The 23054-nt window shown below is 40.8% G+C and overlaps 1 protein-coding gene across 2 annotated transcripts in view; it reads right to left on the reverse strand.

Moving 5' to 3' along the window:
• Positions 1-8386: 8386 nt before the first annotated feature.
• Positions 8387-23054, reverse strand: part of GRIPAP1 (GRIP1 associated protein 1) — a 161658-nt gene continuing 146990 nt past the window's right edge. For both annotated transcript variants that reach the window (XM_089675243.1, XM_089675242.1), the window contains one exon: positions 8387-12429. In XM_089675243.1, the coding sequence (XP_089531369.1) occupies positions 12337-12429 (93 nt within the window). In that variant the 3' untranslated portion in view covers positions 8387-12336. The remainder of the gene's footprint in view (positions 12430-23054) is intronic.

Below are 23054 nucleotides of genomic sequence, written 5' to 3' on the forward strand. Positions count from 1 at the left end.
TCTATGACTGACCTACCATCTGTCCTCCTTTGCAGAAAACGAGATCAGACCAGGCTACATTTTTCCAATCTTCAACTGTGCAGTCTTGGTGAGCCTGTGCGTTACTTAAACCTCAGCTTTCTCTTCTTGGCTGACTGGAGTGGAACTCAACATCGTCTTTTGCTCGTCATCGGGCTCAAGATTAGAAGTACTGTGCATTCTGAGAAGCTTTCCTGCTCTCCACAGTTGTTATCATACCCTTTCTGTCTTTTCAAAGCAATCTGGCCAAATCACATTTTTCCCATTCTGGTTGGATGTGAACATTAAAGTGGAACTAAACCCTCCTCTCCTTTACAGCTAAGAAAGCTGCCATCTTGGCCTCTGTTGATCTGAAGTGGCCATGGTGCTGCACATGTGATCAGTTATGAACACCAGCCATTTGAGGGTTTGACAGTCTGGTTGAGAGTACAAGCAACTGTGACAGTAAGCATTTATGGCATGCATTGAATTTAACTGAACTGGAAAACCATAAAATCTTTGAGTTCAATACCTCTTTAACTAAAGTTCCTTACCTGTATCTGCATGACTTTATGTATTGAGCTGCTGTCAAATGGTTGGCTGATTAGATGTTTGCATGAAAAAAAGGTGTATGGGTGTTCCTAATAAACTGCTCAGTGAGTGTACTGTATAACTTGGGTTGCATTGGCTTTTATGTCACTGAGCAGAGTTATTACTGGTCACCAATGAGCTCTATGTAATTGCCAAAACTACAGAACCTGATTACAATTACTACAAGGCACTAAGATTTGTACACAGTATGGCTGAGGACATTGCAATAATAATAATAAATAGAGAAGAGTTAAAACTTTGCTTACTATGTATACATATGTCTTCTGTACCAATATCAGGATGTGTAATGCCTTTATCACCACAGGAACTCTGCTGTATTGCAAAAATAAAACATTCTCCGCACCTAGGCTGTAATTTTATCTCTCTATAATTACAGAACTCCTTGGTGACTTATTATGTCATATTCTACTTATTTACAGTACTGGATTTGTTATCATTGTAAAAACATACAGCAGTAAGTACATAATTCTCATGATCGAGTTCTCTCTGTGATTGTAGCCATTGTTTTCAGTCGCATGACTTCTGCAATAGTTAAAAGAATCACAGCAGAAATTCTTGGATTCTGGTGGAGATAAAACTGGACACAGACCAGGTGACTATCTGGCAGAATGGAGGGCAAACCTGTGCTTTGATCATGCAGCATAAGGCCTCATTCACACACTCGTACTTATCTGTAAACCCATGTGAAGGCCATCTTTGCACGCACGGGACGCACAGGCGTTCTGTACATCTGCATGCAGGCAGTTTATGTCATGTCTGTTGGGACGCAGTACCTGCATAGATATAGCTGCTAGTCCTAGTTTGGCAGCCATGTGGACGTGAGTGCGTGTCCTTGAATGCACAAGGACATTGCTGTGTGGGCCAAGACTACCCTTTGCATGGGTTTACAAATAGGTACACCATGTAAATGAGGCCGGAAGCAGCAGGTTTACTTTATTCAATAATCAGTAAATAATAGTGCAGCGCTGAATACTAAATCAATATAAAATCAAAGTAATTAAAATCCATAGATAAACATACTTTAGTAAAAAAACAGGTGTATCAATAATTAGTGCTCACACATATAATCAAAAAATATTAACCCCAACACTAGGATCATATTAAGTGAATAACATAGTTCGTGCATGTGTATAAAACACTCTGTGAAATAATTCAATGTATATATATATATATATATATATATATATATATATATATATATACATATATATACACACACACACACACATATATACATATCCACTGCAAACAAAATCCACACAATGTCCCAGTAATGTAAATATAAATATAAATCCGTGCTCCACAGCAATAACTCGCGTGTAAATAATGAGTGTGAATCCAGTGCCCACAACTCGTGAATCCAAAACCTTCCAAAGTGGCCCCTCACCTCCCAATAGTGACCACAAAGGCCAGCTCGCTTTTGGGTAAGTAACTCTTTCCCAGGAACAATCTCGTCACCACCAGATGGACCCTCCTGGATATCCACAGGCCTTTATCCTCCTCAGTACTCCACTCCCCTGGTACTTGTATCAGTAGTTCACCCACACAGGATCATGATAAAAACAGATAGAGATCCTCCATAGTGTAAATCAGTATTTATTGAATAGATAAATCAAAGAAATCTTACTCACATGTCCCACAGCAACATCAGGCATTTACCCATATTATGGGTGTATGTGCATGGTTCCGGGTGTATAAAGATGGCCCCCACGCCGGAAATGACGTCACCGCATACTGGAAGTCCTGTCACCGCGTACCGACGCGTTGCATCACAATAATCACGTGACTTCTTCTTCTTACTATATATATATATATATATATATATATATATATATATACTGCACACACTCACCTGTCTTTTGAGCCCCATCCTCAATATTTAGCCTTGGAGACCAAAGAAAATGCCCATCACTTATATACAAGAGCAAGTGACTCACTCCATGTGCTGGAGCTTTGTAACTGGCCCAGGGCTTCAAATAGAAGCAGAAACAGTTCTCAGCCCTGGTTAAGCTCCAACTTGAGCAACTCAGCTTACACAGGACTGTCTTTCTTCTTTCTTGGTGGTTGAATGTAGTGAGGGTAAGAACTACTGAAAGGACAGCATCAAAGTGAACTGGTTACTTTGCCCTGGGTGAGCATATCACAGGTTTACTTAGACAATGTAGTAAAGTGAGTGTCACAAACGCGTTTCAGCTTATTGCACAATAGAAACCCATTACAAATGTAGCGATACCCTTGTATTGTGGTTATCCCTAAGCTTCCCCCACACAGGAAGACAACTGGTATTTTCACACAGACTTGCATCCAGAGACAGTGACCAATCCATGAACTTGGTTTTGTTGTTTTATTAGTGGAATTCAACTTGAATAGGGAAATAGGGATAATGGGATGCCCACTTTGACTTGAAATAATGGAAGGGGGATGCTTCCCTCCTATGTACAAAGCAGATCCTGGACTGTTCTTTTCCTGAAAGCTGTCAGTCATTGCAGATCAGTAGCAGCTGACCCTTATGGGCAAGGAACTAGCAGCCCCTCAAAAATTGCTTTACTTCTTGTAGCTACATCCAGACGTCTTCAATCCCCCTATGGAGCTGCTCCCAGCAGCCTGGCCTGCAGAAACTACCAATCCTCCTGGATCAAGGATTAAAGCATTTAGCTCAATGCTGTCCTTGGAAAGCTTGCTACGGGTGGCAGTCTTTTCCCTTGTAGATCCCAAAGTATGCTGCTGTCGCCACACTTTCCGCTTTGCTTCCTGCTGCTCCAAGCCTGATCCCGTCTGCACCTTCATGCAGAAAGTATCCTCCTGAGCCAGCCCGAGCTCAACCTATAGGCCGCCCCCCCTCCCCAGACCTAGGGGACCACCCCGACAGTCCCCTCAGCACTCCATCTTCCACCCGTCTCCACTGTCAGCTTGACTCTCCCATATTTATAGGCCAGTCCACTGGTCTATGAGGCCTCCAAACCTGGGATTGGCCAGACCCTCCATGAATATGCAGAGTACGCCCCCACCCCTCCTTCTTTCCAACTTCTAGAAGGTTCTGTGGTCCTCCAGAGTCAGGAGGAGGCGATAGAGCCACAACTTGTAGAGTCGTCTGGCTCATCTGCAATAACCCAACCTTAATCACATGACCCACACAACTACCATGAGTCATGCACAATGATTTTACCTATAATACACTACACCATTCTAGTAGCACACTAGAGGGTGCTACATAAATGAAGTACATAGCCTGCCATTTCTGACCTTTCAATCTGAAAATATCTCTTGCCAGACAGTTCTGTGCCAATTGATCATTTCGCTGTGGGAGACCAGAAACAAGCATGCAGGAGTTCTGACTTCGCTTCCTACTGATCTGTTCACTTTAGCTGGCTACACACATAGCAGTAAAACAAGGCAGTTGAGCTTCATACGCCAACCTACTGGCCACCTAAAGAAGGGTTTGCTGCCACTATGCCTGTACACATGCTGCGGCCACAAGGTTCATGGCTGTGGCAAAAATTACACTGCATGCTGAACCCGGTCCATTTAACTGTATGGGGTCACATCGCATCCACCCTGCAATACACACAGTTCAGTCTTTTTGGGTTTAAAACAAGCTAGGAGGAGGTGGCATATTTTCTTCTTACCGCCTGTCCACTGTGGAGTGCTTTTCAGAGGGACGGGAGGGGCTGTCATGCATCAGAATGATCCCTTAATCATTGGGATTGCCCCTTTTCTCTATGGTCTGTCAATCAATGAGCCGTAGGTAAGGATACATAGTCATTGATTTACTTTGTTCTCGATAGAACATGAAAGGATTAGAGACTCTGTCAATTTTTATTGCTGGGTCCCTTTTGGGGAGATTCACCCTATCGACAGAAAGGGCCCACTCTAACTGTTGTGGTGCGTTAACACACATTAATGCAGGTTGTCATCCATGTTGCATTTAGGCAGCTCATTTATGTTCAAAAGGCTGTCAATGCATTGCAGGTTCTGACAGACCCGTGTACTATTATTCCCAATGCAGCACACCACAACACAAGGATGGTCACAGTGTGCTACTGTATGTAGGGGCTTTGGGGTACCGTTCTATGTGTTAAAGTAAGGTGGTAAAACAGGCATTTGACTTGGCTGCCACAACACAAAATGCCAAAGTGATGGAACCTCTTTAGAATCTTACCCCACTTTAATAAAGTGAAAAAGGGCTACAACTTCTGACAATCGTTTTACTGGTGTTTGTGCCTTCTGATCCAGGCAACAAATTTACTGTCCATTATTTTTTTACAGATGTCACAGGCACCGGAAGCAAAGGGAAAATCACACCAATGAAAGCTTAGGCTGGCCATAGCCAGTTCAGCAGGAATCGGCCGAGATTCGAACCATGCGTGGGCAGGCTGAATGTACCCAGTTGATCGATTGATCAACTTGGGTACAGCCAGCCTGCCGGATTCACTTGTGATTATCGCTAGCAGCTGCTATAGACGCTAGCAATAATCACTGTTTTCTCCCAGCAGGGATGGCTTCCCCCCCCTGCTGGGATTAGACAATTGCTTGGCAAGAGGGATTCCCCTGTCAGCACAGTTTGTGTTGATGGGGGAACTGTGCACATTTCGTTCCTGCAATTCGTGGTTGCAGGAAAGAAATTTTCATTGTCTATAGCCTGCCTTAGGCAAAAAAAAACTGACAAAATCTTAAACTCTTCACAAAAGAATTGGCTGGGATTCCCTTTTAAAGGAAACTTGCAAATACTGATCTCTCCTTCTGAAAATGCTAGGTGCCTGGCTCTTATGCTAAATCAAAAAATTCTGACCATACAATCAATTGCTGTATAGTCCCGTATTCAACTGTCACAGTACCAGTACTTTCACTGTCAGATAAAATCCCAGGTTTAAATTAGACTTAAAGTCCATACCTAAAAAAAAGGCTTTAATATCTTCATTTCATTTGAAATTTTATATTATATTTTGTTACACCCAGAGGTAGATGTTCACTTGCTTTCATTCCATGTTCATTTTAGCCCTGAATATGTAGATAGCCTTATAAACACTTTGGGGGGATTTTATAGAAATAAAGAAAAACATCTTAACAATGCAGATCTATTCATCTTATGAAACTGCATGTACATTCTGTGTGAATAGGGCAACTGATGTTAATAGGCAGTTTTCTCTCTAGATTGATATTCTTCATACAGAATCCAATAAGGAAAATACTGTATAATAGCCACTAGATGGAGATGTTGATCATTATTTACTATGGTTGTCAGCTCCATCTAGTGGCTATAATGCAGTATTTTCCTGATTCACTCTATTCTGTATGAAGAATAACATTCAACCCGGGAAGAAAAAGCCTAATAAAGTTTGTTTTGCCCCCATTTAGACAGAATAAATGTACAGCTAGTTTCACAGGATGAATAGCTCTGCATCTTTTGCAGGGAAAACCACCCCTATGTGAGCAAGCCCCACTGCTGATTTTCAGTTCATTTGCCTGGGTAAATTACTATTATGGTGTGTAATGATTCCGAGGTAGCCCAGTGTTGTATGTGATTGATTGTATTACAACTCTGGCACATTTTCCTGTACTGGTACCTCACTGGTATTTTCAAAATATTTAACAAAAACTATTGAAACAGCAATATTTTATTGCAAAAAAGAATTGCGACTTTTTATATGCAGTTCTTTAGCAAACTAATAGTCATCCAAGTAGTCATTTTTGATATACGGGTCTCTAGCAAAATAAGTGTTTGGACTTGAAGGCGATTCTGTTCAGCCATCTTTATGTTCCAGACACCCCCTACAGGAAAGCTATGTCAACTACTGCACTTCCTGTGTCTTCCCTACAGATGAGCAATACAGCCTAGTCTGACACCTGCCCCTGACTGGACAGTGAAGGAACAGCACCCCTCCAACGAGGTCATCCTCTTCTCTCTTCCTCACAGGTCTACATGGTCTACTTTGCAATGTAGCAGTCTCCGATTGGCTCCTGGAATGGCCCTTCCACTTCACAGAGGAGGCCAAGATCAATACAGATTTGGGTGCATTAGCCAGCTGTATGTAAACTTGCACAAAGACTTTATATAAATCCACAACTGGGTTAAATGTGACAAGTCAGTAAATGAAAGCAGCGTTAATATACAGTTGTGTTCAAAATAATAGCAGTGTGTTGAAAAAAGTGAATAAAGCTCAAAATCCTTCTAATAGCTTTTATTTCCATACACACAAATGCATTGGGAACACTACACATTCTATTCCAAATCAAAACATGAAGAAAAATATATCAAATTTGTGTTGTTCCTTTAAAAAAATTGAAAAGTGATTAAACTGTTCAAAAAAATAGCAGTGTTTGTATTCTTCTTTACAAACTCAAACATTCACTATATAAACTGAAAAATGTTTGAAGATTTTGCTTTCCTTTGAATCACTTAATGAATATTTAGTTGTATAAGCACTGTTTCTGAGAACTGCTGTACATCTGTGTTGCATGGAGTCAACCAACTTCTGGCACCTGTGAACAGGTATTCCAGCCCAGGATGATTGGACTACATTCCACAGTTCTTCTCTATTTCTTGGTTTTGCCTCAGAAACTGCATTTTTGATGTCACCCCACAAGTTTTCTATTGGATTAAGATCCGGGGATTGGGCTGGCCACTCCATAACGTCAATCTTGTTGGTGTGGAACCAAGATGTTGCACGTTTACTGGTGTTTTTGGGGTTGTTGTCTTGTTGGAACACCCATTTCAAGGGCATTTCCTCTTCAGCATAAGGCAGCATGACCTCTTCAAGTATTCTGATGTATTCAAACTGATCCATGATCCCTGGTATGTGATAAATAGGCCCAATACCGTAGTATGAGAAACATCCCCATATCATGATGCTTGCGCAACCATGCTTCACTGTCTTCACAGTGTACTGTGGCTTGAATTCAGTGTTTGGGGGTCGTCTGACAAACTGTCTCCGGCCACTAGACCCAAAAATAACAATCTTACTTTCATCAGTCCACAAAATGTTACGCCATTTCTCTTTGGCACATTGTAACCTCTTCAGCACATATCTTTTTTTCAACAGTGGAACTTTGCGGGGGCTTCTTGCAGATAGCTTGGCTTCACATAGGCGTCTTCTAATTGTAACAGTACTCACAGGTAACTTTACACCTTCTTTGATCTTCCTGGAGCTGATTGTTGGCTGAGTCCTTGCCATTTTGGCTATTCTTCTATCCATTCGAATGGTAGTTTTTCGCTTTCTTCCACGTCTTTCAGGTTTTGGTTGCCATTTTAAAGCCTTTGCGATCATTTTAGCTGAGCAGCCTATCATTTTCTGCACTTCTTTATATGTTTTCCCCTCTCCAATCAACTTTTTAATCAAGGTACGCTGTTCTTCTGAACAATGTCTGGAACGACCCATTTTCCTCAGAATTTCAGAGCGAAATGCACTGTAACCAGCATGTACAACATTTTCTGCCTTCCTTCCTTAAATAAGGGCAATAATTGCCACCTGTTTTCAAAGAATGAAGGACCTCACTAATAGAACTCCACACTGCTATTATTTTGAACATGCCCCTTTCAATTAGTGATTCAATTACACAGAATCAGCAGCATGCATGTCATGACTGTTGGATTTCTATTACTCTACTACACCTGCTAGTAAATTATTTGCCATGTAGAAATATCATTTCTACCAAAAACAGTGATTGATCAGGTTAGTGATGTCTGACTGCTATTATTTTGAACACAACTGTATTAGAGCTCCATGTCATGTGTTTAGGAATAAACGAGCCAGGTCTTTACATATGTATCAACAACAGGTTTCATTTTGAATACTTTATTTCCAGTCACATACATGTTGTAGTCCTGCGCTGGCAGGGAGCATGCGTGATATAGTTATATGGCTGTTTTGGTGCGCATCCTTCCTGCGACTGAAATTCCACTGCCAGCTGCAAACACACTAATTCCTCTCCAGCACACTTGTCTTGCCGAGATCAATGCCTATCCACACCGTAGTTTACAAAGGAAGTTATGTGTGAAGAGAAGCATTTATTAAAACACATCTGTCCCAGGCCTTGGCATCATCTCCAGTGTACAGTAATGGTCCGCTTTTGTCATTGCAATAAGATATAGATACACAAATTCACATACAAATATATATATATATAAATATATACACACAAGTCAATTTACAGGTTATGGTCTATTATACATATAACAGATTGCTCTGCTATATATATTTAATGCACCATGCCATGTAAATAGAAGACAGAGCAATCTGTTATATACTGTATATTAAATGCATCGTGACCTGTAAATATATAACAGATTGCTCTGTTACATCACATATTATAATGTACAGTATCTGAAGCTCATGGGCATATTTGCTGAAGGAATTACACTGTTATGTCACGTCACAAGAAGGTCTGTGGCTTTTAAAATATTTTATTCATTCGTTTTATGTGCATAAAGGACATATTTCTAATATATTTATTGGCCAAACCCTCCTGCAGAGACAATTGAAATAGGGGGTCCATTATAGGACATTTGTTTTTTTTACATCCATGTAATCCACATTAAGCCCTTTTCTAACCGTCCCCATTTCCTTCTTATTACAATGTTTAGGGCCAGTTCACGACACAAAAATGCACTCCAGATACATTCCGATTTATTTCTGCTTACAGTGCACACTACAAACAGTTCTGGGGCAGTTTGCGATGTTCTAGTACAGTTCTGTGCAGAAAAATGCAGCATATTCTACTTTTTTTGCACCGGAAACTGACTGCACTAGTGTAAACCAGGGCCATTGGAATACATGGAAAACATGGTGCACGCATTTTTGATGCAGAAAAAAAGCACACTGAACTGCATCTAGGGTGATCTAGTCCTTAATGTGAGCCTAGGCTTGGGCTATGTAGGGCAAAACACCAGGTTCACTGTAAGGGCCAGTTCACACTACAAAAATGCACTCAGAATGCATTCCAGATGTTTTTGCTTACAGTTCACACCACACGCAGTTCCAGTGCAGTTTGCTACGTTCCAGTACAGTTCTGTGCAGAAAAAAATCAGCATCACACATATGTATACATACACACACTATCATCAGCATCACACATATGCATACATACACACTATCATCAGCATCACACATATGCACACATACACACACTATTATCAGCATCACACATATGTATACATACACACACTATCATCAGCATCCCACATATGTATACACACACACTATCATCAGCATCCCACATATGCACACATACACACACTATCATCAGCATCACACATATGTATACATACACACACTATCATCAGCATCACACATATGCATACATACACACACTATCATCAGCATCACACATAGATATACATACACACACTATCATCAGCATCACACATATGTATACATACACACACTATCATCAGCATCACACATATGCATACATACACACACTATCATCAGCATCACACATAGATATACATACACACACTATCATCAGCATCACACATATGCATACATACACACTATCATCAGCATCACACATATGTATACATACACACACTATCATCAGCATCACACATATGTATACATACACACACTATCATCAGCATCACACATATGCATACATACACACAATATCATCAGAATCACACATATGTATACATACACACACTATCATCAGCATCACACATATGCATACATACACACTATCATCAGCATCACACACTATCATTAGCATCACACATATGCATACATACACACTATCATCAGCATCACACATATGCATACATACACACTATCATCAGCATCACACATATGCACACATACACACACTATTATCAGCATCACACATATGCACACATACACACACTATTATCAGCATCACATACACACACTATTATCAGCATCACACATATGCACACATACACACACTATTATCAGCATCACACATATGCATACACACACACTATCATCAGCATCACACATATGCATACATACACACTATCATCAGCATCACACATATGCATACATACACACTATCATCAGCATCACACATATGCACACATACACACACTATCATCAGCATCACACATATGCACACATACACACACTAGCTGCAAAAAAAAAATGTGATCACGTCCAGATAGCCTTGGGATTCACACACTTCTTCCATACTAAACCAAAAGGTGACTTCTGTTACAACTAAGGATTGCTCATTGTCACCTCCTTATTTGCAACATGCTGACTAGACAATGAAGGAGCAGCAGTCCACTGATCAGGTCAGCCCTGTGGTCTTCCCTCCTCTTAGCAGATTTCCTTTGTTAGACCAAATTTACAGATGCTGATTGGCTGTTAGGGGCTACATAGACTTTTTCCAGGTTATACTTTAGCTGCATTCTGTACAGCTTGTGCATGGATATCTGGTAAACAAGGCAGCAGTAATCATTGTATTTTGATGGTGGGGAAACATTACACTGTCGGAATATAATAGTGCAGTGGGAGGGATTCCCTTACGGACTGTGTTGATGGGGGAATCGAGCAATTTTTAAAAGGTCTATGGCCAAACTTAGGGTAGCATGGATGGAGTACTTAACACCAACAATGTGGCTTTTTCTCCAGCAGCATATTTGGGGAAAGTTCCTGGTGAGCGCAGAAGCTATTTATCTAGATAAGTAGATATGTTCTGAAAATTTTTAGTGAATCAGTTGCTGAGCAAAAGCCTCACATTTTCCACCTTCTAGCCCACATATGAGTTTCAAGGCTGCCAGTTCACAAAGAAATCAAACTCAGGAGTAACCACGTGTCTAGATTTCACTCCAAAGATTTTTATCTGGACCAATCTTTCCCACCATTTCACTCCATACATATGAGTTTAGGCAGTAAAGCTTAAAGTGACTATGTGGGGCTGTCAATGCCGGCCTCCTTCTAAACATGCTAGTTTACTGGCTGTGTCTGACAAACACTTTGACGTCACAACCCCAGAACAAGCACACAGTAGATGTGCATTCCCTATTTCTTCATTTGTTTTGGGTCAGTAATGCAGACATAATTGAAGCAAAAGCATCAGCATAACACCCAGGAAACTAATATTCTCATTATTCTCTCATGACATATACACCCTTTAATCTATTCCTTCTCTTGATGAGGATGGAACTAGCTTCAAACCCAGGAGTCAGAAAAAACAATGGCTTCTTGCATGAGGCTTTTTACACAGGTATAATGCATCGTGGCAGATTTTCTGAATGATGATATGGCAGCTCTGCATTAATCGGAAAGCTGTAGGAAGGATGGACAGTGCAAATACATAAGATTGAAGGCTGTCTTTGCCAAAAGGCTCTGAATATATTGGACACACAATGTAAAAAGACCAAAATATTTATGAAGGGTAGCAAAAAGCAGAAATAAAAACCGAAAAAAAAAACAAGAACGCATGAGGAAAAAAACCCATCAGGAACAATTTTTTCCAATATATATATATATGATTGTATATCTCTTCAGTATTCAGATGAGATCTGCACAAATTCTTGTGTACATTGTAACCTGAAGTAGTGTGCCATGACCACTCTCATCATAGAAAAAAAGAAAATCCTTTTAAAGACGACTAACCTTAAAATGGACACACAAACATGAGGAATGCATGAGCCCAGAGGGTGGATTCAAACTAAAATTGGGGGAAATGTGCCCTTTACAGGAAAACTGAATGGGGCTGGATAGAGAGTTCAATATCAGAGATGGTTTGAACAGTGCTGGAGTCCAGACTTCAGCTTGCCAAGCCAGAACTGGGGCTCTCATGTGCAGCGGGGACACATTCCTTGCTCAGTCGGACAATCTCTTGGGAAAGGGCTTCCAGATCCTGTATGGGAGACACAAATTACTTTATCATTCCATTCAAAGCAATTCCATCCCTAGCATTCTTACTCCCCATTTATGGAAACTTACCCCCTAAAAAGCCTAATCTGATAGCCTGAAAACATACCAAGTCCTACAGGAAGAGTTCTCTCTCACCTTTGTCCAATACATACAATTACACCACACTATGCAAAGTCACTTATAGTGAGATTAAAAGTGGTCCCTTCCCTTCTGCTTTCTCATATAGCCTACAACACAGTTACAAAAAAATTACATATATGCTACCCTCCTACACGCCACTATCCTTGGAAACACCCTGTAATGTACTATGAGGGTTGGCAACAGGATGTTGCATCGCTTGACACAGAACAGTGGGTAAATGAGCTAAAAATACTACCCATAGTATATACTGAAAACTGTGCCTCATCCAGTTATATACAAACAAAAAAGAATGATAAAGTTATATAAATTTTGTTACACCTACCTCATTCTGTAAGGATGTTTCATTAAATAGTATATACAAATCAATATATGCCATGCTCAATTCACTGAATAAATTGCTTCAATACAATAAATAAACTTTGTAATGTCCCAATTCATAAATAAAAAACTCAATGTCAGCATTTTCTTCCTGTAGTATTCCAACCAGTATCACCATCCATGCTTCAACCTTGACATGCACAGTGTATCCCACCACCGTTCACATATGCGCTCACCATTAGATAAGACCTGGATAAAGTCTAAAAACACTTTTCCCACCCTGGGGAAGATTACCAGCTTTTCTCCAGTAGGTCCCCACTTCAGCCAGTGCTGCAGATGCCAAACGCTGCACTCCAGATTTCTGGGTGCATGGCCAGACAAACAGAATAGTAAAGCTGTATAATGACAGACTGCAGGGCCGCAGCTCCCACGTCACATCCGGTTTTGGGACTCGTCACTTGGCTCCACCCAACGCGTGTCGTCACGTGACTTCTTCAGGGGTTACGGGTTAGGTGCGTGCTCGCTTGCTATATACTGGTGACAGCTTCATAAAACAACTATAAAATCCTAGGGGGGTACTTCTTTTAAATTATGTATGGCAGAAGTTTCTATATGGGATTGCAAGATGTTATTTATTCACTAGATGGAGTAATGTGGTTCATAGGATTTATGTGGTATTGCATTAACAGATGTATCCACTAGATGGAGTAAGGCATGTATGTATGTATATGTGTGTATATATATATATATATATATATATACATATACATACACACACACACGTGAAACTCGAAAAATTAGAATATCATGCAAAAGTTCATTTATTTCAGTAATGCAACTTAAAAGGGGAAACTAATATATGAGATTATTATTATTATTGTTATTATTATACAGTATTTATAAAGTGCCAATAGTTTACTCAGCGCTGTACATTACAAAGGGGGACAGAACATGTGACAGAACAACAACAATACAATGCAAAACATGAGGGGATTGAGGGCCCTGCTCTTTCGAGCTTACAATCTAGGAGGGAGGGGATGGTAGCACAGGAGGAGATAGCTGTAGAGGATGGGGTGGTAGGAAGAGTGGAGGAGGTTGGCAAGTTAGCAGGGGGTGGGGTATGCTTCCCTGAAGAGGTGGGTTTTCAGGGTGCGCCTAAAGGAGAGGAGAGTAGGTGATAATCTGATGGGTTGGGGCAGGGAGTTCCAGAGATAGACTCGTTACATGCAAAGCAAGATAGTTCAAGCCGTGATTTGTCATAATTGTGATGATTATGGCTTACAGCTCATGAAAACCCCAAATCCACAATCTCAGAAAATGAGAATATTGTGAAAAGGTGCAATATTCTTGGCTCAAAGTGTCCCACTCTAATCAGCTAATTAAGCCATAACACCTGCAAAGGGTTCCTGAGCCTTTAAATGGTCTCTCGATCTGGTTCAGTAGGAATCACAATCATGGGAAAGACTGCTGAAGTGACAGTTGAGCAGAAAACCATCATTGACACCCTCCATAAGGAGGGAAAGCCTCAAAAAGGTAATTGCAAAAGAAGTTGGATGTTCCCAAGTGCTGTATCAAAGCACAATAATAGAAAGTTATGTGGAAGGGAAAAGTGTGGAACAAAAAGGTGCACAAGCAGCAGGGATGGCCGCAGCCTGGATAGGATTGTCAGGAAAAGGCCATTCAAAAGTGTTGGAGACTTTCACAAGGAGTGGACTGAGGCTGGAGTCAGTGCATCAAGAGCCACCACACACAGACGGATCCCGGACATGGACAACGTCAGAAGCGTCTTACCTGGGCTAAAGAAAAACAGACCTGGTCTGTTGCTCAGTGGTCCAAAGTCCTCTTTTCTGATGAGAGCAACTTTTGCATCTCATTTGGAAACCAAGGATCCAGAGAATGGAGGAAGAATGGAGAGGCACACACTGCAAGATGCTTGAAGTCCAATGTGAAGTTTCCACAGTCTGTGTTGATTTGGGGATCCATGTCATCTGCTGGTGTTGGTCCACTGTGCTTCATTAAATCCAGGGTCAACGCAGCCGTCTAGCAGGAGATTTTGGAGCACTTCATGCTTCCTTCCGCAGACGAGCTTTATGGGGATGCTGACTTCATTTTCCAGCAGGACTTGGCACCTGCCCACACTGCCAAAAGCACCAAAACCTGGTTCAATGACCCTGGGATTACTGTGCTTGATTGGCCAGCAAACTCGCCTGACCTGAACCCCATAGAGAATCTATGGGGCATTGCCAAGAGAAAGATGAGAGACATGAGACCGAACAATGCAGACGAGCTGAAGGCCGCTATTGAAGCATCCTGGTCTTCCATAACACCTCAGCAGTGCCACAGGCTGATAGCTTCCATGCCACGCCGCACTGAGGCAGTAATTGCTGCAAAAGGGGCCCAAACCAAGTACTGAGTACATATGCATGCTTATACTTTTCAGAGGTCCGATATTGTTCTATGTACAATCCTTGTTTTATTGATTGCATGTAATATTCTAATTTTCTGAGATTGTGGATTTGGGGTTTTCATGAGCTGTAAGCCATAATCATCACAATTATGACAAATCACGGCTTGAACTATCTTGCTTTGCATGTAATGAGTCTATCTCATATATTAGTTTCACCTTTTAAGTTGCATTACTGAAATAAATGAACTTTTGCACGATATTCTAATTTTTTCGAGTTTCATCTGTGTGTGTGTGTGTGTGTATAGATATATATATTTATATTAGTACCCCCCAGGATTTATTATAGTTGTTTTATAAGGTTTGATGTTATTTTATGTACATAGTTTGTAATTCAGATATTAGAAAGGGAGTCGTTTAAAAGCTAAAATGAAGTGTATAAATACATTGTAGTTGGTTGGTAACAAAAAAATCCGGTCTTCATTGATATGGCAGCTGTCACCAGAATAAAACAAGCGAGCACGCACCTGGCCCGTACCTCTGAAAAAGTCACGTGACCATGACGACACACAGTGGGCGGAGCCAGAGATGTGGGAAAACATCAAGAACTAGCAAATAATGAAGGTGAGGCTGACATGGCAGCAATGGGATAAAATATATATTGTTTAATTGTATTGCACAAAAAAAGGCAAAACAATATGAAAACAGTATAGAAAGGGTATTCAAGGGGAGAAGGGATAATGATGTGGGGTTGTTCTTGGTCCCTTAGTTTCAGTGAAGGGAACTCTTAAGCCGTCAGTATACCAAGACACTTTGGACAATTTCATGCTCCCAACTTTATGGGAACAGTTTGGGATTGGCCCCTTCCTGTCCCAACATGACTGCGCACCAGTGCACAAAGCAAGGTCCATAAAGACATGGATGAGCGAGTTTAAGGTGGACGAACTTGACTGGCCTGCACAGAGTCCTGACCTCAACCCGATAGAACACCTTTGGGATGAATTAGAGCAGAGACTGTGAGCCAGGCTTTCGCGGCTGACATCAGTGTCTGACTTCACAAATGCACTTCTGGAAGAATGGTTAAATATTCCCATAGACACACTCCTAAACCTTGTGGACAGCCTTCCCAGAAGAGTTGAAGCTGTTTATAGCTGCAAAGGGTGGGCCAACTCAATATTGAACCCTACGGACTAAGACTGGGATGCCATTAAAGTTCATGTGCGTGTAAAGGCAGGCGTCCCAATACTTTTGGCAATATAGTGTAGGTTAATGTGTCCTAATCTCTGTGGGGTATTTTTTTTTTTATCACTGTATATGACATTGTTAGGTGTCTATTTTTATGAATTTCTTCTTTGTATGTTTTATGGAGATATTGTAATAAAATGTTCTATATATTTTTAATTTCTGTCTCGTGATGTGCCAGTAAAGTCCAATAAATGTTGTGGGGATATTTTCCCATATTCTTTTTTGTTTACACATAGTATCGCTATCACTGACTCCAATTCACCCAATTGTTCCTCTTTCACAGGGTATACCACACCCTCCCATTTCTCGCAAAGTCAAAGTCGCACAGATCTGAACAGTTCACAGCAGTGTGACAGTTCCAAATCGCATGACAAGTCACACCGGTGTGAACCAGGGCTGATTGTCAACACTTAATTGAACAAGCTGAAGTTAGAGGCTGATTGGCTACCATGCACAGCTGCACCAGTATGTTTTTGAGAATACTATAAAGTGCAGAGCTAATAAAATTCTGTATGACTAAATATGCAATGTACGGCAAAGAAAAAAATCAAAGTGCAAAAATTAAGTATTTGCCAATCAATCCACGTTGCTGTGAAATACGTTTCCCAGCTACTCACAAATGAAAAAGGATAAAAATTGCTTTGTGTAAGCCAATAGTGAACGCACTCTTCTCCATCATCCACCAACAGCAGGACAGGGGCTTAGAAGTGGGCCTCTCAGATACAGAAAGCCACGTGCTGCACTCGGGATAAAAAGATCCAGGGCAGATGTTTACCCAGGAACATACAACCTTAATCTCTTCGAAGTCTTTTTGGCAGAATGATCACCTTGTCACATGGGTAGGGGTGCAAAGACCAGAGAAGGACAAAAGAAACACTAATGACCTAAATCAAGTTATATAATCAGAGAAAATTGTAAATGTTCACAAACACAAGGTGAACATACAAGCTTTATGCATTTCCATTGCTGCAAGACTACATCTAACCACTGAGCCATTATGTTGCTAAAAGCCTGTGTATCAGCTTGGATATGTAACCAATCAGTCTACCCACCACAACGGATATTTCAGGCATGGACGCTGGCTGATGGGTGAAGCTGGCTCCCCTGACCGTTTACATCTTTTGGGGGATTCTAGCTAAAAGATCAGCCAGTTGAAGTTCATGCCTACCCAGCCAACATGGAGACCCATTTCTCCTGCATGCATTCTCAATAATGAAACACAATGGCAGGGTAAGGCCACTTTTAAATGGCTGTGGCATGCAGATAAATCATAAAATTTAGATATTTGGACATTTTGGCCACTTGTGTCCCCCAAGAGAACCTGAATTGTGATCCTTTTTATTACTTGACTAAGGATGCACTTAGTAGGTATGCTCCGCAGGACTTCAGTTTACGTAAGCTTGCACTGAGAAAAAATGAATGCCACCATTTTTGACCTCCACTTTTGAAAATGCTAGTTGATTGGATGTCCAATATCAGTCCTCTGCCTTGCTTTTTAAACTGCATATTTTTTGACTCTGAAAATCAAAGACAACCAGGCAATTAGTATTTTATAAGGTTGTCCGCAATGGCAGTCCACATTATCCTCAGTACAGGCTTCTTTTAAGCCCACAAAACAGAGTTTCTTCGAGAAACACCAGGCTTACAGTGGCCGTTTGCTACCTGCTGCTGCTGTTATTACTGTCATATTTTTCTCATCCACAAGCATGTTTGTGCAAATTATACCAAGAAAAACAGCTACATCACATTATCACACTGTAAAATATGAAGTGAACACAAATAAGATTATTACATTTGCAGGAAGTTGTTTAATATCATCTTCTCCTGCCCATTATGTTCTCTGAAAAGCATTAGGTAGTTACAATAATGACTGCACTGTAGCCTAATATGGGGGTTTCTTTCATCTAAATGTTATATAAATGGACACCATCACACAAGCAGAGCAAATCTTCTCTCATACATATTTTCCTTAGAGATGAGATTTTGAAAATTAGGTCAAAACTTAAAGGGGAATCTCTACTATTTTTTTTGCACAATGCAAAAGTAGCAGAAGCACCACTCTGTAATACATACATACAGCTATAATGATATATAGTGTGAAAATATGATTGAAAGTATTGTTTAAAAGTGCACCTAAAGTCCTTTTGATATATTTTAAGATTTACGTGGAAAGAGAATCAGTTTAATGTATTCAAGGAGTTCCATAGTCACAGCATTCACCTTCATTTTATGATATCAGCATTGTAATAACAATACAAAGAATAGTTATAATTGACAATCCAATAACAGCTTACTTGAGAAATCTCCTTTCATGTTGTGAGTTCTCCCTGTCTCCTGGCCATCTCTTTGCACAACTTCCTGGATTCCCTGCATGCTTTGCCGCTTCTCCTCTGATGTTTACTGTCAACTTCTAAGGACTACATATCCCATGGTACTTTGCTGCCTGTTTTGACTGTGCCTGAAACTCCTCCTCTCAGCACCTCTAGTTCAGAAGGCAGGCTCTGCGAAATGTGTGACTCTGCACCGCCTACTCACAGGGAAAAGTGAATATGTGTCACAGAATTCATGTAAGCAAATGTGTGGGATTCTTCAAAAAGTAAGTTTACATACTTCAAAGTTGTTCAGATTAATAGGAGTAGGCTAGAAAAAAAAAGGAAATTCAAGTGGAAATGAATATATGACTTTAAATTTTGACCAAAGATGCACTTTAAAAGCTTAGTTTCCCATTTCTGTGTAATTGTAATTATGTGTGTATATGGATGCAGTCATATTAGCTCATTACACAGAAACAGGCTCTGTTGTGCTTCTTAGATTCTCTTATCCTGGAGTAATGAGGGTCAATCTGCTGAAACACCCACAATGCTCCTGGCAACTAGAGACCACATGATTTTTGCCTAGGATTTAATATGCATTTAGGGGCTCAGGAGCAGCAACTTGCTTTTTTATTCATAGCAAGAAAAAAGGCAAGTTCGTTTTTTCATCAAAATAATATGATCTGGTAAATTTGATATGCCCCCAACATAGTAATGTATAGTCTTAAAGATGGGTCTACTTTAAATGCACAATAAATGGCATTACCATGAACGAGCACTTGGTGCAGTATTAGAAAAAAGGTTCGTTAAGACGGACTGAAAAGTGTATGTCTGGGCAAAAAAACTAAACAAATACACTGGGGTTTATTTACTAAAGCTGGAGAGTGCAAAATCAGGCTCACTTGTGCCAAGAAACCAATCAGCTTCCAGGTTTAATTGCCAAAGTGTAATCGAACAAGATGAGTTTAGAAGCTGATTGGTTTCTATTCAGAAGTGAGCCTAATTTTGCACTCTTCAACGTTCATAAATAAACCCAATTTACTACATCTCTGCTATACTGTACATGCACATTTCCTAATGTTTTATCACTTTATAAAATACACTGCAAGTTGTCAATGTCACTGGTCCCATTCAAAGTCCAGCCTTTGCCCAACAAGGTGGGCATACCCCGTAAGGGGTCTTCAGGACTTGGGTGTCACAGGAATGAACAAAGGACTCGTTGCACCACGTGCCAAGGTGAGCTCTGAACACAGGATCCAGTGCCCAAAGCAAACATTACAGGCCAGATCAGATCTTGATAGAAATGTCAGTCAATGGAGGCAAAATAAATCTGGTGAAAAATAGGAAATTCCTCTCCAAGTGGAAAAGTTCAAATCACCTAAGGGCGCCAACAAAAAACTGGAGGATTGCAAAATGGATGGGGGATGGGGTTGGGGGGAGTTCCCACTGTCACAATTTAAAAAAAAACAGAGTTCTGTGACTGACTGAACTACAAGCCCCTCTGCCACTACGGCAGACAGGTTGCAGTTCTCGATGGACTGCAAGGGTGCTGCTGAGCACCCTCTTAGTTCATCGATTCTTTCTACTCCTTGGTAACTGTCTGCCCGTTAGTTCATCGATTCTTTCTACTCCTTGGTAACTGTCTGCCCGTTAGTTCATCGATTCTTTCTACTCCTTGGTAACTGTCTGCCTGTACGAGGAGGTATGGGCAGACAGTTGTACTAAGTGTCTGCAAGAGCTTGACATTGCACCTGCAATCTACTGCTCATTTTTTTTACCTGTAAAATCATGTGGATTGATTATTTTTACAAAAGGTGAACTTAGCCTTTAATCTGCCCTGCTAAGGTGATGTATCACTCACACCTATGCTGACCACTTTTCTCCCCCCACCTTCTCTGCAAAGGATGTGAACATGTCCATCACGTGGAGCCTCACGTTCTGTACATGAAGGTTAAGGCGACACTGAAAGATTCTGCTTCTCCCAGCACTAGGAAAAGGCTTTTCATGTTGCTATTCCCAGGATGGAGGTTCTATGCGATCAGAAAATCAATGGAACGGATTCCTTGCACACTGGCAGCCTGAGATCTGCTTGACCTTCTCATGTCCTCCGTGTACAAAAGAAAGTAACATCTCAAAGCAAACAAGAGGCTACAAGTCTCCATGTGTGTAGGGACTACAGAGCACAGTCTATGCATTATTTTCAGACTCTGGAGGTGAAAGTCACTTGATTCTCCCTTTTAGATTGTAAGCTCTAACGAGCAAAAACCTTTGATTCTTCCTGTATTGAATTGTAACTGTACTGTCTGCCCTCAAGTTGTAAAGCACTGCGCAAACTGTTGGCACTATATAAATTCTATATATTATTAGTATTCTACTCACAGCAATCAAAATAGGAGAGGGGGTGACAGCAATCTAGGCCAATCAGGTTTCTGCTGCTTTGTACCATGCTGTAAGTCTAAAATCTGTAAACATGCTTGAATATGTGAGCGCACAGGTACAATCTGCCACCCCTTTACAGATGAGTCAGTAGGCTGAGGGATGACTACATGACCAAACTTTACTGCATACTCGCACAGGAGGCCATCTACCTGCCTGATGCCTAACAGCGATGCCTGCCTGGCTCATAATGACCTGGCTGAGCCACCTGAAAGGGGTGCTGGATCACAAGACTTTACAAATAGATATACAAGTCCACATTTATTTCAAATGTCCTTTTGGCTGGAGTCCACAAAGGCCACTCCACACCACATGCAGTCCAATGCATTTTTTTCTGCATCAACAATGCATGGAAAGTAGGGTTATATGGTTTCCCATGGCTTAGTTCATGCCAGTGTGGTCAATTACAGGGCGTTCCAGTTCCAGAAAAAAAGAACATTTTTACTGGACTGGACTGTACTGGAATACGGTAAAACACATCACAAACACAACGGAACGCACTGAGACGCATCAAAAACGCAGTAGACACAAGTGCAGTACAAAAAAAAAAAAAGGAAAAAGAAAAAAAGCATCTGAAAACGCATCAAAACTCAACAAAAACGCACCAGAATGCATCAATAAAGCGTAAAAATATGCCCATGCAGAAGTGCATCCAGAACGGCTCTATAGTGAGTTTTTGTGGTGTGAACACGCTCTTAAACATGATTGGAGTCAACTAATTAGGACATATTAGGATTCCCCTTCTCTAGCAGGGTGTATTTTATTGCCTATCAGGAGTTACAATTACAGTTTTTATCTGGAGCATCACCTGCTGCTGAAATCTGGCACCGCTGACTGTTTACATAATCAGATATAATTGTATGCCAGCTGACTCTGTATCTGTATGTTATATTTCATTCATGCATACATTTGTTCACATTTATTAATTTGCAGAACCTTTGGAAAACTTCAGAACTAAATAATGCTATTTTTTCGAACACATACACAGCCTTTCATTTTACCTTTATTTGTCAAAATTATAACAGTCGTTTTCATTAAGGAAGACACAAGGAATTTAGCTTACATTATTTCTGCAAATGATCACTAATCAGATTCTAGGGGTTACTGCACCTTGCATTAAAAGAGAAGCATGGGAATAAAAAACAAAAAAACATATCTACATGCTCACCTAGATGGCTGCAGCTGTCCTGTCAGCTTTACACCGAGAAAGGAGTCATCAAACACTGGCTTCTCAGTTCTTGAGTCTGCTCTGAGCGAAGAGCCATGATGGTCAGTCACTGCTCTGCCTGTCCAGTGCTCACTGGAGTGCCGTACAGTGGAGGGGGTGGGAGCAGCTGGCTGAAGCATTCAGCAGCATGCTGAGAGGCGGAGCCAGCTGCCAATCTGGCATCTGAGCGCATTCCGACACTAATATCAGGATCCCTGCAAAGCCTGGGCTGGCTCTGTAACTAAAGCCCACTGTTAGCTGAATATGGGTCACAGGAGTGCAGAACTAAGTGCACTGCAGTAATCCACAGGAGAAGTATGGCCAAAACAGCTGCTTTAAGCCCCAATATGTACATAAAGCTAAAGGAGAAGAAATATTGTAATAGAACTGGACTACAAACAGCTCATACAGTTTAATCATATATACAGTACTGTCTTAGGCAGGTGTGAAAAAAAGCTGTAAATTAAGAATGCTTTCGGAAACAGGAGTGTTATTTGTTTATTTTTATCAATTAACAAAAGGGAAAGTAAAGTAAATGACCAGAA

This window comes from Staurois parvus, unplaced genomic scaffold (assembly GCF_062004578.1).
Source record: "Staurois parvus isolate SC_StPar_1 unplaced genomic scaffold, SC_StPar_1.0 ptg000154l, whole genome shotgun sequence".
NCBI lineage: Eukaryota > Metazoa > Chordata > Amphibia > Anura > Ranidae > Staurois > Staurois parvus.